The sequence below is a fragment of the Cygnus atratus genome, chromosome 3 (assembly GCF_013377495.2).
Source record: "Cygnus atratus isolate AKBS03 ecotype Queensland, Australia chromosome 3, CAtr_DNAZoo_HiC_assembly, whole genome shotgun sequence".
Classification (NCBI taxonomy): domain Eukaryota; kingdom Metazoa; phylum Chordata; class Aves; order Anseriformes; family Anatidae; genus Cygnus; species Cygnus atratus.
In genome coordinates, this window is record NC_066364.1 from 76937663 (window position 1) to 76951095 (window position 13433).

The following is a 13433-nucleotide window of genomic DNA, read 5'->3' on the forward strand; positions in this document are numbered from 1 at the left end:
TTAATAACTTCATAGAGAGGAAAGTATTTTACAATGGGATAAGCAACAAGGCCTGATGAGAAAAGCAAAATAAAACAACTCTCAATAGTGGTTGAGTAATTTATATCTTGAAGATTACTCTTAAGCAAATAAATGTATGAAGTAATCACAGATGGCTTCTTAGTGTTGTTTTGTGTTTTTTTTTTCCTGTTCATTTACATCAATATTTTTATTTTCTCTCCTTCATTCTTTTTTTTTTTCTTACTTTGTAATTAATGATAGCCTTAATAGAAATTCATCAGAGATTGAAGTGGGATATGCACAACATTCCCTGAAAATCAAGCTGTTAAAAGACAGACAAAGCAGCGTTGTAGGCAGCCTTTTAGCTGTACTGTAATCCCACATTACACACTTCCTCACTTTTGCAAGAGAAACCTTCCCTCAAGTTCCAGCTGATACTGAATTTCAATGCCTTGTGGATCTCACTTAGGGTCCTCTTTGTAGTCTCAACAATTGTAGCAGATATTTTGTCTTGTTGCACACATATAATTTACTGTTCTTACAGAGGAAGCAGATGATCAGTATTAGACAGTTATGGAGTCAGTCCAGCTGCTCTAGAGGCACTGTCTTTCCTATGAGGTTGACCATGTGCGTCTACAAAATCCAAGAATACTTTTTCACATCAGTAAATGCCCCATATTCTCCCTTTTCTGGTAGAATTTGAGTGAACTGTTACAATAATACAGAATTTTCCTTCATGTTTTCTCACTTAAGCATTTTAGATGTAGTTTTCTTAGAGTTTTGAGTTTTTCTCACATCACTATGTAACCTAGTGAAAGAATCCAGGTATGTTTTTTTCAATCCTGAATTTTAACTTAAAATAGGTAATTGAAATAGTTTAGATTATTATTTTAAGTTTTCAACAGGTAACCATGTAAGCATTTGAAATAAATCCTAATGTTCATCACATCTGTGGCTCATTGAGGTGGTTTTTATTTTGGGGCTTGGTTATAGAGTGATCTTTTGTTGTTGTTGTTGGTTTTTTGTTTTGTTTTGTTTTCCTATGCTCAGCATTATGGATATGAAGAAAATTCATGTAATTAAGAAACTTCAGGGGAATAGGAGAAGGGAACATGTGAAGGGTGGGCATTTTGTTTGATGTGTGGAAATCATGTATATGTGCTATACATGGGTATGGTGAGCTATGCACTTCATTCAAATTGTGGAAGTTTTTTGTTCTATGTAAGTGTCTTTTCCTAGACAGTACATTCATGGTTGTCATAACTCCATGAGGTCATTGATTTAAATCAATGTCTTGATGTGCTTGAGAAATGTTTGATGTGCTTGAGAAAAAGAGGGGCCAATTTTAACAGTTTCTCTTCAGAGCCTTCAAATAACATGTTACTTTCATCTCTGTTTTAGGTCCATAGCCTGTCTCTGGAAGACTTAAATGCATTTGTGGCTCTCGTTCTCTGCCTCAGAGGAAAGTCAGCGTCTCAGCTGGAGCGTTTGCAGGTATTGATTGGAATAATTGAGTAACATGAAATGTTCATGGTAACTCAGGAATAAATATTCTGGGGAGAATTCTGCTTTAATTTTTAAGATATGGGAATTGAGCATCACAGAAAATAGTAGGCTTTTAATGTGGTATAGCTACTTTGGATATTTATATTTGTTAATCATGTAGAAAAATCAATAGAAGGGACATTCTGTAGTGGTTGGGATCCTAGGGTGAGCAAATTAATCTCAGGTTTCTTCCTGACTTGGTTTCTGGATGTCTAGCCAACGGAAATTTTTTAATGTTCAATCCCATCTTGATATATTGCTTCATTCCTTTTTCCTGAGGAGGACAGTGTTTCAGGACATCAGTTGTTTGAAAATCACTACATTTAATAAAGTTTGGCACTACTTTGTGTGGCAGAACATAAATCCAGCTAGAAAAAATGTCGTCTTAACTAATGTGGCCCACTATAGTGAAGACCTATTGAATCACTCTGTAGAATATTGGATTGCAGAGAGCTATTCTGTGGTTTTTTGTTTGTTTGTTTGTTTTTTTCCCATGTTGGTGTGGTCTAATCACTTAGATCTTGTGATTTGTGGATCAAATTTTTCCAGTGCAGTCTTAAAGTAGGATAGTGTATTTATTTATTACTTATTTTTTATTAATGTGTAGCAGGGAATTAAAAGTCAAGACAGCAGAAACCATATGAATTATGTAATCATGGATGCTTGTGGAATCAGCTAGAGAGGTAGAGGCTTTATATATGAGCAGTCAACTAAGTAAAGATCTTCTTGTGATATGTTAGTAATAGCACTGTATTGATAAGGGCAGAAAGAGACGATTACCTAATATTTACAAGGGCTTCTAGAATCTGCTTTTAGATCTGGGACCAAACTGTAGTAAGTTTTGAAAATAAATTGGAAGATACTAACAATGGTTAAGGAAATCTACATTGTAGAAGTGTTTTTCTGTACAGTGATCGCAGAGGTTCACCGTGTTCTCTTCCATGTGCTGTGTAGTCATGAGACTAGAGGGATGAAGGTAGGAATTCTCAGTTAAGATCTAAATTTCATGACTGTCAGTTATTCAAGAGTTCTTTTAAAAATTTTATACACTTTGCAAATCTGTTTTCTCCCTTTCCTATTTTCTTAAATTCACATGTGGAAAAGCAGGTTCTTAGATGGTTATTGAAACGGAGTCATCTAACTAGTTTTTCTTGTATATCTGATTATGCAAGAGTATTTTCAAAGTCATAACTTCAGATTGCATTTGAACTATTAGCAGTGTACAGAACAGACTGCATCCATCAATGGATATTTGAGTTGTGGGGTTACTTTAAAAAAAAAGGAAGGGTCAGAAATGGTTGGAACTTTAGTCTACCTTCTCTCTGAAAATCTTGTTTATATTTCCGGGGAATTCTCTGTTTCTTTGAACAGGCCATGTCAGAGTTTTATAAGTCCTTTTTTGTTAATAGTAAGGTAACCAAACACACCTGTTACTGTCTCTTGGTTTCTAGTGCACGGAGACCAAAATAACAAAAATGGTGTGATTCCAGTTTCATTAATTGACTCATTCTGACAGATAACTTTTTTCCCTTCCAAATTTATCACACATTTGTTCTTTAGGTAATCAATGTTAGATCTGTATAACAAAAAGGAAGCAATGAAATGAAAGCAGTATGGAAAACAGCAAAAATGCAGGATTTATTTCAGTCTTGAAGACATTATTACACATAATGTTGCACTTAATGTTGAGCATATCATTATTTTATCAAGTCTGACATGGCAGTCATTCAGTAAAAGCATAAAGGCAGCCAAGCGTAATTAGGAAGTATTGAAACAATTGGTTATAGATGCGCCTACAGGTGCCATTACGTAAATTTATGTAAATCTAAATTATGTAAAGTGCTTGGAAGTTTATTCACTTTGATTTGGATGTCTTTGTTCATTCATTCATGTTGTGGTTCTATGGAATTATAAATCTGAGTTTGGGATGCTTAGTATTGCATCCAACCATGTACTTAGTCATTCTGCTAATTGAAACTTGTTCACAAACTTTTGTAACTTACAAAGCCTGTGGAAGATCAAGTATTGTCTGTTCATCCACTGCTGGCATAAAAGTACATGAAACATGAAGTTGGTGTTATGCTGCATCATGCACTCTACCGAAGCAGACAGTATGATGTTGGGATTGAGTTACGGTTGACATTGGCAGGTACTTTCAAAAGTTAAATCACTCTGCTGCTTATATCAGCACTTCATGCACAAATGCATTCTGCTGTGCTAAAAACCAACAAAAGATTCACGCAATGCAGCTGAAATATTTGTATCAGACTATTTCTTGTCATTCATAAAGCACTTCCTAGTGCTTTCTGTTGAAATTCATCGTAGTACCTTTGGTAGATGTTCAAGCCAGAATAAATCCCTATAAAGAGAATAATGAGGAAAGATTTTGGCCTGTTTCTATTCTGAGGATGTGAATAGGTGAATAACAGTTTGAAAACTTTCCCTTGTTACATTTGAATTAATCTACCTTCCTGTGTTTTGATGACTTGGATCTCCAAGTGGAAAATAGTTGCTCTTTGGCAGTTTGATGCATATCTCCTGAATTTTCAAGTTATATCATGAGAGAATGTCATGTTGGATGTATTGCCATAAAAAAAGCTTTTCTCTTTCATATCAAAAACATCCTGTAATTTTGTGGTAGGATTGACTTTAATATATATATGAGGTGAATCTCACTTCACTGGAAAAGTAAAAAATGGTCTGTTTCTCATTTCTGTTTTTCTGAAAAGTGGTGTGTAGATGAACTTTGTTATATCCTATGAAGTTTCTCTTGGAAGGACAGGAGACAAATCTAATAGAATATTTTATACAAATATTTTAATAATAATCACAGATCAATAAAGCGAGCATTCTGAGAATTGCAATTTAAGCAGGTCTTTTTTCAGAATTCCACCTCAGAATAGTTAAAATGTTTTTACACATTTCTATGTTTGTTTTGTAGATCTGCAAAACTGAATTATGATGATAACTTTATTTTAATAAGTATGAAACATGTTATCAATAGATATTTAATAGTTTAAATTTCTATGTTTAAAATCAGTAGAGGACCCAAATATAATAATTACACTATAACAAGTACACTAGTACACAGCTAATAAATACACGAGCCTCATAGTAGGAAAACAGAAGAACAGAGTACTTGTCATACTTTTTCTTCTCCTCTGAAAAGTTAAGCAAGATCCCTAGGAACAACTTAATAAAGTTTCAAAGAAGTTACATTAAACTTAGCCAGCATCTACAAATATTTATGAAAATGTTTGCTTATTTGCAATCTTGGACTTGTCTCTACATTTTAAGTAATAATTCAGTATTAATGTTTACTCCTTATAAACAATTCTGTGAAGAACACTGATTTGGTCAAAGTAGTTTTGCTCTGTTTCTGCACAAGAGTCCATTAGCAAATATATTTGAGCAGAAGAAAACAACTTCTACTGTTAACATGAGAGAAAATGTAAATAGAACCTGTTCTCATGTGGTGATCTTTTCAGCCTTCAATTCCAAATCTGCTTTCTGATGTATGATCCATATTTCATAGTTAATGAGATCCATAAGCCCACAAATTCATTAACAAATGTCTGTGGTTTGAACGAAATGGGTTAAAGCCATAAAAATACAGTTTATCTCATGCTGAAAGAAAGTGACCTGTGGACATATAACTAAAATACACATGATGCCATTTTCAGAAAGTAACTGCTTAAAATTTATATGTGAAGATTTGGTTATTTTTCAAGATCAATGGTTTCAAAATACTGAAATGTGCACATGATAGACAAGGGCTTTTGTAAATTCTTTTTCTCTTTTTATTTTTTATCTAGTTTCCTTGTACATCCCTTTTATGGTATATTAACGTTCTGTTTTGCCCAAGCCTCCCATAGAGCTTATACATAAGGTCAGAATTAAGTTTTGGACCCCAGGTTGCCTATTTCCCTTCTTTCTATTTTAATCTGGTGTGCTGTTCTGGCAGAAAGCCCAGAGAGCCATCAGTCTAACTTTGCAGCCATTGTAGAGAAAAGGAGGCACCAGCAGTCGTGCTTGCAGTGTTGTTTCTTACATCGTGCTAGCCCTCGTTGTTTACAAGTGCAATTATAGATCATCTTTCACCTCTAACGCATGTAGAACACTCTTCAAATAGGAGAGGCCACAGTGGGTTACAAACAGAAATAATACATTTCTTCTAGGATTTCTTCAAATATGTGAACACTGGTATTAGAGGTGGAAAGCTGTGAATCACATATTTCTGAAAGTCGCAGCCAAAGATCAGTTTGGAAAATTTGGTTTAAAAAAAATAATATTAATAATAATGCCTGGAAACTGATAGATGAAACTTGGGTTCTGTAAATGCTTTTAAGAGTGAAATGTATGTCATAATACACGAAGAAAAAGTTAGTAGCAGATGCGTGATGGACATACGCATCACTTACTGCTGGTATTTATGGCATCTGCAAGCTCTTTATAGCTTTGCCATAACGTATCCAGTTATGCCATAACGTATCCAGTTATGCCACTTTGGACTAGTTACATCTTTTGTGCTACTCATAAAAGAATCTGTTTGGCTGTGTATGACATATAAGAAAGTCAAGCCTGAAATGTATATCTTCAAATTTTCAAGTGCTTTCAGTTACTTGGACAGTATTACTGATATTAAATGTGGACAATCTTAAATGGTAAGTTCCAGAGAGTCTATGCAATTTGATTGCAAATGGACTTTCACAAAAAAAAAAAAAAAAAAAAAAAAAAAAAAAAAAACACTAACAAGCATTACTTCATTAGATTTTGGAACAATTGGAGGAAAAGAAAAAAGAAAAAAAAAACTCAGCAAACTAGTTTGACAGGCAGAAATAGCTTTAGCAAGAATAGTAGTTGTGTAGAAGGTTCTAATATTTTCTGTTGTGTGGTGCAATAGAAGCAGAATTACTTTGGTAATGGTATGATATCAATATTACACAAGATAACTTTTTTTCTCAAGTGTTTTCCTGAGGGATACCTAGCCACATACATGCAAATAAAGTAGTATGTTTTAGAGTAATGTGTAAGTATCTTAGTTAGGGTAACTCACACTTCAGAATATTGCTAAATCTATTCTGTATTTTTAACTCAGTATTTTTTTTCTCCCCTGCCATCTAAACAGAAGAGCATAAATAATACCCTGACTCTGAATATTCCAGAATTTGTCTTTGACCTATTTGGCAAGCCAGGCTACATTTGTCAACACCATTAGATGTGATACTGTTCAGACAGACTTCAAACAGCTTTTGTAAGCAAACTACATTTTTCAAAATCCAATTGTTTAAAAATAAAACAAAATAAAAATTTCTCCAGGAGAAATAAAGTAATTTCTGTGTATGTTTACTGTACCTATATGGCTGTTTCCTATAATAATTATTTACTTGCAGTCTAATTGAATTAAGGAAAACATAAAATACGAGTAAGAATATTGTAAAGATCTCCTAGATAAAACTCTCTTAGGATATGCTTTAATGATATATTTTTGGTATTAACTAAAGAGGAATTTTAATGCATTCCCAAATGCTTTACTGAGTCAGGGCTTCATATTCCCACAGAACTTGCATCCAACAATACTGTCTTTAAGATGATTGGTGAGATTGTAACTGGTCAGGTGGGAGCAAGGGTGGGCTGAGGTGGTTTACTATCATTGCTTCAGAGCCCATTCTATCATATTATGCATTCTTTAGGTTTTCTCAGCGTTCTGGGCTAATCTGGAACAAAAGTGCAGTATAGGATGTGATTTCAAGCTAAGATTGGTTCAGTCCCTGTTCAGCTGCAGAAATAAAACTTTCTTCTCATTGCCTCAAGAAAATCTTAAGTGAATCAGTCCAAATAAAAAGAGTTCAAGTCTTCGAGTAGTTAAATTAGTTTGGTTTTTAAGCATTCCAAAAAATTTACATGGTTAATCAAGAGTAAGTTGCATCAAATGAAGACAGCAAGAGAATACCTGATTATGCTGAAATTGTTGAAAACTTTTCACATTCCACTAAACAAGTTCAGAGAGTAACCAGTTTCACACTGGGAATCCTGCTTATATTAAATCCATATATTAAGTCTGAATGTATTCAGGTTTCCATATTCTGTTTTTCTCCTGTTAACTGTATTTTGGCCTCTCGGGCCTGCATGCCTGCTTCAGTGTGCTGCCTTTGCTCTGCGAGACCTATTATTTTCTCTAATAAATGTGAAGTTGTGTATATGGCTCTGATACTTAACAGGCAGTAAGAGAACTATGAACTTGCACAGATTAAACATCTGTGCAAACAGAATTATATCTCAGGAGCTCAATTTACTCACCGTTTACGGTATTTTTTGCAAGTCCAGTATCTAGATCTGTTGGTATTTTCAGAATCATCCTTCGAAGTTCTGAAGAAATCCAAGTTCTCTTGGTCCTGTTGTACAGACAGCTGTCTCTACCTTTCTTTGCTGGTGTTGATTCATAAAGATATAAGAAAAAAAATTTAGGCTGCCATATTCAACTTTCAGACAAGATTGCTGTTCTCCCCTGCTCCCCAACCATTTTTTTCTTTAGCAAGTTGGATATAGTTATTAGTATTTTTAGAGTCTGCTTCCCTGAACATTTTTTACATTTGACATAATCTCGAGTATCAAAATTCACATAACTGTGTGAATTCTGTTATGTGTCAGTGGCACGGATACAAACCCCAGCATGACCAGATCAGCTCTTCTACCTTCTGAAAAAAATAAGAATAAAAAAAAATTATTTAGTTGGATGCTCTTTGCTTATGGAGAAAATCATTGAGCAAGTGCCTTAAACCAGAGGATTTATATTCCTTTTTGTGGAAGAGATCTTGCATTTTTTTCCATAATCTCATGGGCTTGCTATGCTTTTTTTTATGAGTTTTCCCCTTAACTGTCATGTAGCTTATTAGCAAGGTTTCAACAGTAAGGAAATAGGAGCAGGGTTTCGGTTGTAAACTGCTTTCAAGCTTTATATAGCATAAAGGTTACTTTAAGGTAAAAGGTAATCTGGCATTTCAGCTGAAATTACTGTTACTTTTTAATCCATGCTCAGTAATACTGCAGAAGATGAAATGTAATTTTTGCTAGTGCGAGTAATAAAGATCTCCCAAATATCGATTGAGCAAACTGTCAGCTTTCAAAAAAGAAAGAAGTTACTACAGAGAAAGAAATATTAATTTCTGGTATCAACTGATATTTTCCTGATAGGTTTGTATTGGTCTAAGTGTCCGTTTACTCACAAGACAAATAGTTTTCACTTCCTTGCATACTATGTTAGAAGGAAGAAGCGGTACCTGAGGGCTGGAGCTGGTGTTTGCATGGCAGAGGTGGGGTTGCTCTCCGTTGCCTCTAAGGGATGACCTGACTTACCGTAGGGCAGGTGACAGGCAGGGGCTGAAGCTGGGGAGGGAAGGGAGCATGCCATCAGGAAGCGGTGGCACCCGTGCACCTGCCTGTCATCTGCTTCAGGCTGCCTGCACCTGCCTGCGTGCCCCTGTCACGCCTGAGCAGGAATGCAGGCTGCACATCTGCCTGGCCTTGCCCTGGAGAAGCAGATGGCAAAATGTAACTTGGGAGAAGCAAAAACGTTCTCCTGAAATGATCTAACATCCACATATAGGTGGTTGGAGAGAGAAGATAAAACAAGCCTTTAGGCATGCGGTTACAGGGTTTCATAGGATGTACTGGAATTTATGAAATAGCTATGGTAGAGATGTTCATCTTGAAGAAATCAGAAACAGCAAGGCTAACCAAGAACTGATTTGCTCTCTTTCTTTTCAAGTGTATTCTTGATTGACATCATCATTGTCCAGGGGTTAAAAGTCAAGACAGGGTCCTGTTCCTATCTGTTGCTTCTTCTATGACTTTGGTCAAATTAAGGTTTTTCTCCTGTTTTAGTTTTTACTTGTAACACTCATGCAGCCAATAATCTCAATAACAGTAGTTCTAAAATCAAAAGTGCTCTACAAATGTGCTTGCCTTTTTTTTTTTTTTTTTACTGTGTTCTTAACATTCATATGGGAGAGATGTTGCACATATATTCTCCCATTCATCTTCATTTGACATTTCATTCATGACAATTTCATTTGACACTAACTGAACAATAGTTGAGATGTGGTTGAAAGAATGTTTTATAAAAAAAGTGGAGCTATTTTAAGAGAAAGATGATGTATACATTATAATATTCCTTACCAGTGTTGTACCTTAGCACCTCATGACAGCACCACTTGCTAAGACAACTTTATTCTAGTTTTATAAGTGAGAAAACAAAACCCACAGAAAATAATGCCAGATCTATAAAGGTGGTTTTGTTACCTCCAAAGAAAATTTGTAGGTATGAGCAAGCTAAATACAATTCATGGGGAGATTTATTTAATTGCTCAGGAATCTAATCAGCATGTCTAGAGTAACACCAGCACTAGTAGAAAGCATATGCATATTAACTAAAAAGGTACATTACATTCAATTATGCCACTATGTATTCACCTGATACATTTAACACAAGCAACATTCGGTTCCCTGCACAATAAGAAATAATGTACGTATTGGTTTTAGCAAGGGCAGTTAATGCATGCCTGAGGATCTTTTCCTATGTAGCAATAGCTTTCTGCTTACTTATTGTATATAGGATACAGGTCCTTTCACAGGTCACCTGAGATACTGTTGTGTTGATCCATGGTTTGATTTGTTTTGGACCTGAAGATAGTCCTGAAACAGAGTAGACCTGCTCTTTTCTTCCTCAACCTGTGGACTTAACACCTGGAAAATCCGTTAGCCAGAACTGTTTACCTTGTACCCTATCACTTCAAAAGGTGAACCTTAGTATCAACTAATCCTGTGGTACAGCTGCTTTACTATACAAAGAAATTGGAAGGGGGGTGGGGGGGGAATAGAAAAACACTTTATTGCGCTGGCAAACAGTATTTGTTCTCCTGGAATTCCCTGTACAAACCATCTTGGTTCACTGGCAGTTTCATTTATACCAGATGTGACGTTAGTAACAGCTGTCATAAGCTTTCTTGGAAGGTGCTGAGCTTCAGATATACCAAGTAATTAATGCCTGATCTAAATTGTGCTGAAGTTCATCAGTCTTCCTGTTGAACAGAAACAGATCAAGCCCCTAAAAAGTGTATACTCAAAAATTAGAGAGGGATTGGTCATACATTGAGACAATTAAATAAGTCTTGAATATCTACTCTGACTCCAGGGAGAAAGTAAGTTCTAGCTTGGCTAATTAAGCCTTGGACAGTTTTAGCAGTAAACTCCCACCTATCAAAATTCCTTTGTAGTTGCAATGATGTCTTAATCCACAGCAACAGTTTCACAGTACACTGTTAAAAAAGTCCACAAGAGAGGACACCAGAGGGTGGCACATGGAAGAGTTGTACCCCAAAACAGTTAGCATTTGCCAATGTAATCTGCTGCTGTGGCAAAGGTAGCCAAGTATATTCTGCAGAGCAGTTGTGTTGGTGGCAGATATTTTACTCCTAAACCTTTTTTATGGACTAGTGCTATGATTAAACAAAGGGAAAGGGCCTGGGGTAAGGCGTGGATGAGGTTTTTAGATTGGGAGTATGGTTAAGAGGCAGGTGATGGTAAATGCAGCCCCTAATTTAAAATGTTTTGTTCAAGGAGCTAGTCAACACAGAGTAGAATACAGAAATACAGAGTGAGGGTCAGAAAGTAAGGGAGTGGAAGACATTTGGGCTTCGGAGGCTTGTGTTGGGAAGTTGCTGGAACTAAGAAAGGAAGGCAGCCTTTTGTACAGTGCTTTAAGTTGGTTGTCTCTAATAATGGTCTCCTAATAACTTTTGAATATGTTGGCTATTTTCAGGAAGGTTTGATAGGGATGGAGGAGTCTCTGAAAGAAGCACATCACTGCAGATTTTGTGAGGTTCGGAGAGCCCTTCGGTTCCTGGTGCAGGCGTACCAGGAGCCCGTCAGGAACTTGTCTCCCATCAGGGGCAAACTTTATTTGTTGCAAGGCAGATGGAGCAATTCCATGATTTTTAACTAGCATATGAAGAAGAAGAAAAAAAATATGTTGAACATGGGAGTTTTCAAAGTCCCAAACAAATAAATACATTTTGCTACTTAATAAATCCCATATTATCTATATGAGAGAAAGGTGAAGAAGTTCAAAGATACGTCACTAAAAACACAAACACGTATTTAAAGTTAAAATCCCAGTGAATCCATTTCTGTGGAAAGGATGTGGCTGCTGGCAGGGTCACAGTTAATCAGTTGGTTAGCCTGATGACTGTAACTCAGCGTTTATCTGAATGATCTGTAAATGTCACACATATTATGGACTGCTATTAGCTGTGTAATCATTAGATCGGAGTCTAGCAATTGTACAGTTGTAGTTAAATAAGGAAAGTGATGCTATTTTAATTTTTTTCTACAAGTGATAGTGCACTGTCCATGACATATCTGTATGAATAACTTGAAAGGGCTCAACTTCTTAGCTACTGTGGTATTCCTCATCATGGAAATTTGAGTTATGCTAGGCTGTGCTGTAGATAGGACTTCAGAGCTCTGATAAAGACAGGTATTTTTGAAAATGAAACGGGTAATTAAAAAGCAGTCTTTCTGCAACCAAAGGAGATTTTTATCTGGTTGTAGACTGGTTAGCAGTAGTATTTTTGCTGTTATTACATCTGGTGCTTAAAGGTAAAAGCAATTTTGAAGCTTTGTTTAGGTTGACTGCATTGAAGTTTTTGGCCTCCTGTAAACAAGTGTATCACTTTACATCAAACTCCTGATAAAACCCAGTAAATAAACCTTCTTCAAGGTATAAACACCAAACAATTGGGTTGTTTACTGCCCAATATTTACTGTGAAGACTTAAAAGTGTTTAAGAACTGGTTTTGCTAGTTTCTGTTGCAGCAGAGGCCCTCACAGGATCTGCTCCTCTTTCCAGTCTCCCTTTTCCTTTGCACCCGCCTTGTTTAAGCAGGAAGAGCTTAACTTAAGCCATAATCTTTTATCAGAATAAACCTGAATCGTGTTTTCAAAATACTGGCACTTCCCTCTTCCCTCAGTTTGACAGGTGAAGGAAGCAGGTGAAGTGCTACACTTCCAGCCACCTATTGCACAAAGCTGACTGATGCCAAGTAAACACACTGCTTCGCCAGCCTCTCTCTCTAGGGTAACACTCCTTAAAATCACCACTGTTGCACTGGTTTAGCTTATTTTTTCTCAAGAGCACAGCATATCGTTCCCATGCATGGGATTTATAGTATCTTTGGACAACTTGCACTGAGAATTCATGCTAAGGGCCGAAGGCAAGACCTGGAATTCAAGCAAGGACCCTTGTCTTTAGGCTGAAAAAATTTCCTCAGCGATTCTTTCCATTGTAGCAAATGCAACTCCAGTGAAGTGGTCCTCATTTGACAGTTCATCTGTTTATGTTTGAACCACAAGGTGCCTTGCCTCTCCCAGGCAAAGCTAGGCCTTTCTGTTTTAATGACAAGTTCCTGAGATAGGATCTACCTGCTGCCTTTATTGCTCAAACATAAACCGCCTATGGTTAAATATTTGATCTTTTAAGACACAGGTGGGTTTGAGAGCAATAATACATGAAGTAATATACTGATAATATACTGAGTGAGTTCAAGTAGGTTTAAAAAGAAGTGGTTAAACTAGGAAAGTACTTATATTTTGATCACCATCACTTGAATTCCAGTGGTTTATTGCTTGGATCAAGTTACATTGATTTTAAATTATAATTCTTTAATTGATTAATTTTAAGCAGAAATTAGCAAGTACTAACCTGTCCTTGAGTGCTGTGTTTTCCTTTTTATAACAGAAACACAAATATTCTTTTGAGGAAAACTAAAAGAAAAAGAAGTATGCCATTTTAAGTCATATCTTTTAAAATCTATATTTTAAAATGTTAA

At 35.9% G+C, this 13433-nt stretch overlaps 1 protein-coding gene across 2 annotated transcripts in view; it reads left to right on the top strand.

The window, feature by feature from the left end:
- FAM120B (family with sequence similarity 120B) overlaps window positions 1-13433 on the top strand; it is a 59693-nt gene that overhangs the window by 28589 nt on the left and 17671 nt on the right. For both annotated transcript variants that reach the window (XM_035538640.2, XM_035538639.2), the window contains exon 6: window positions 1402-1494. In XM_035538640.2, coding sequence (XP_035394533.1) covers window positions 1402-1494 — 93 coding nt within the window. The remainder of the gene's footprint in view (window positions 1-1401; window positions 1495-13433) is intronic.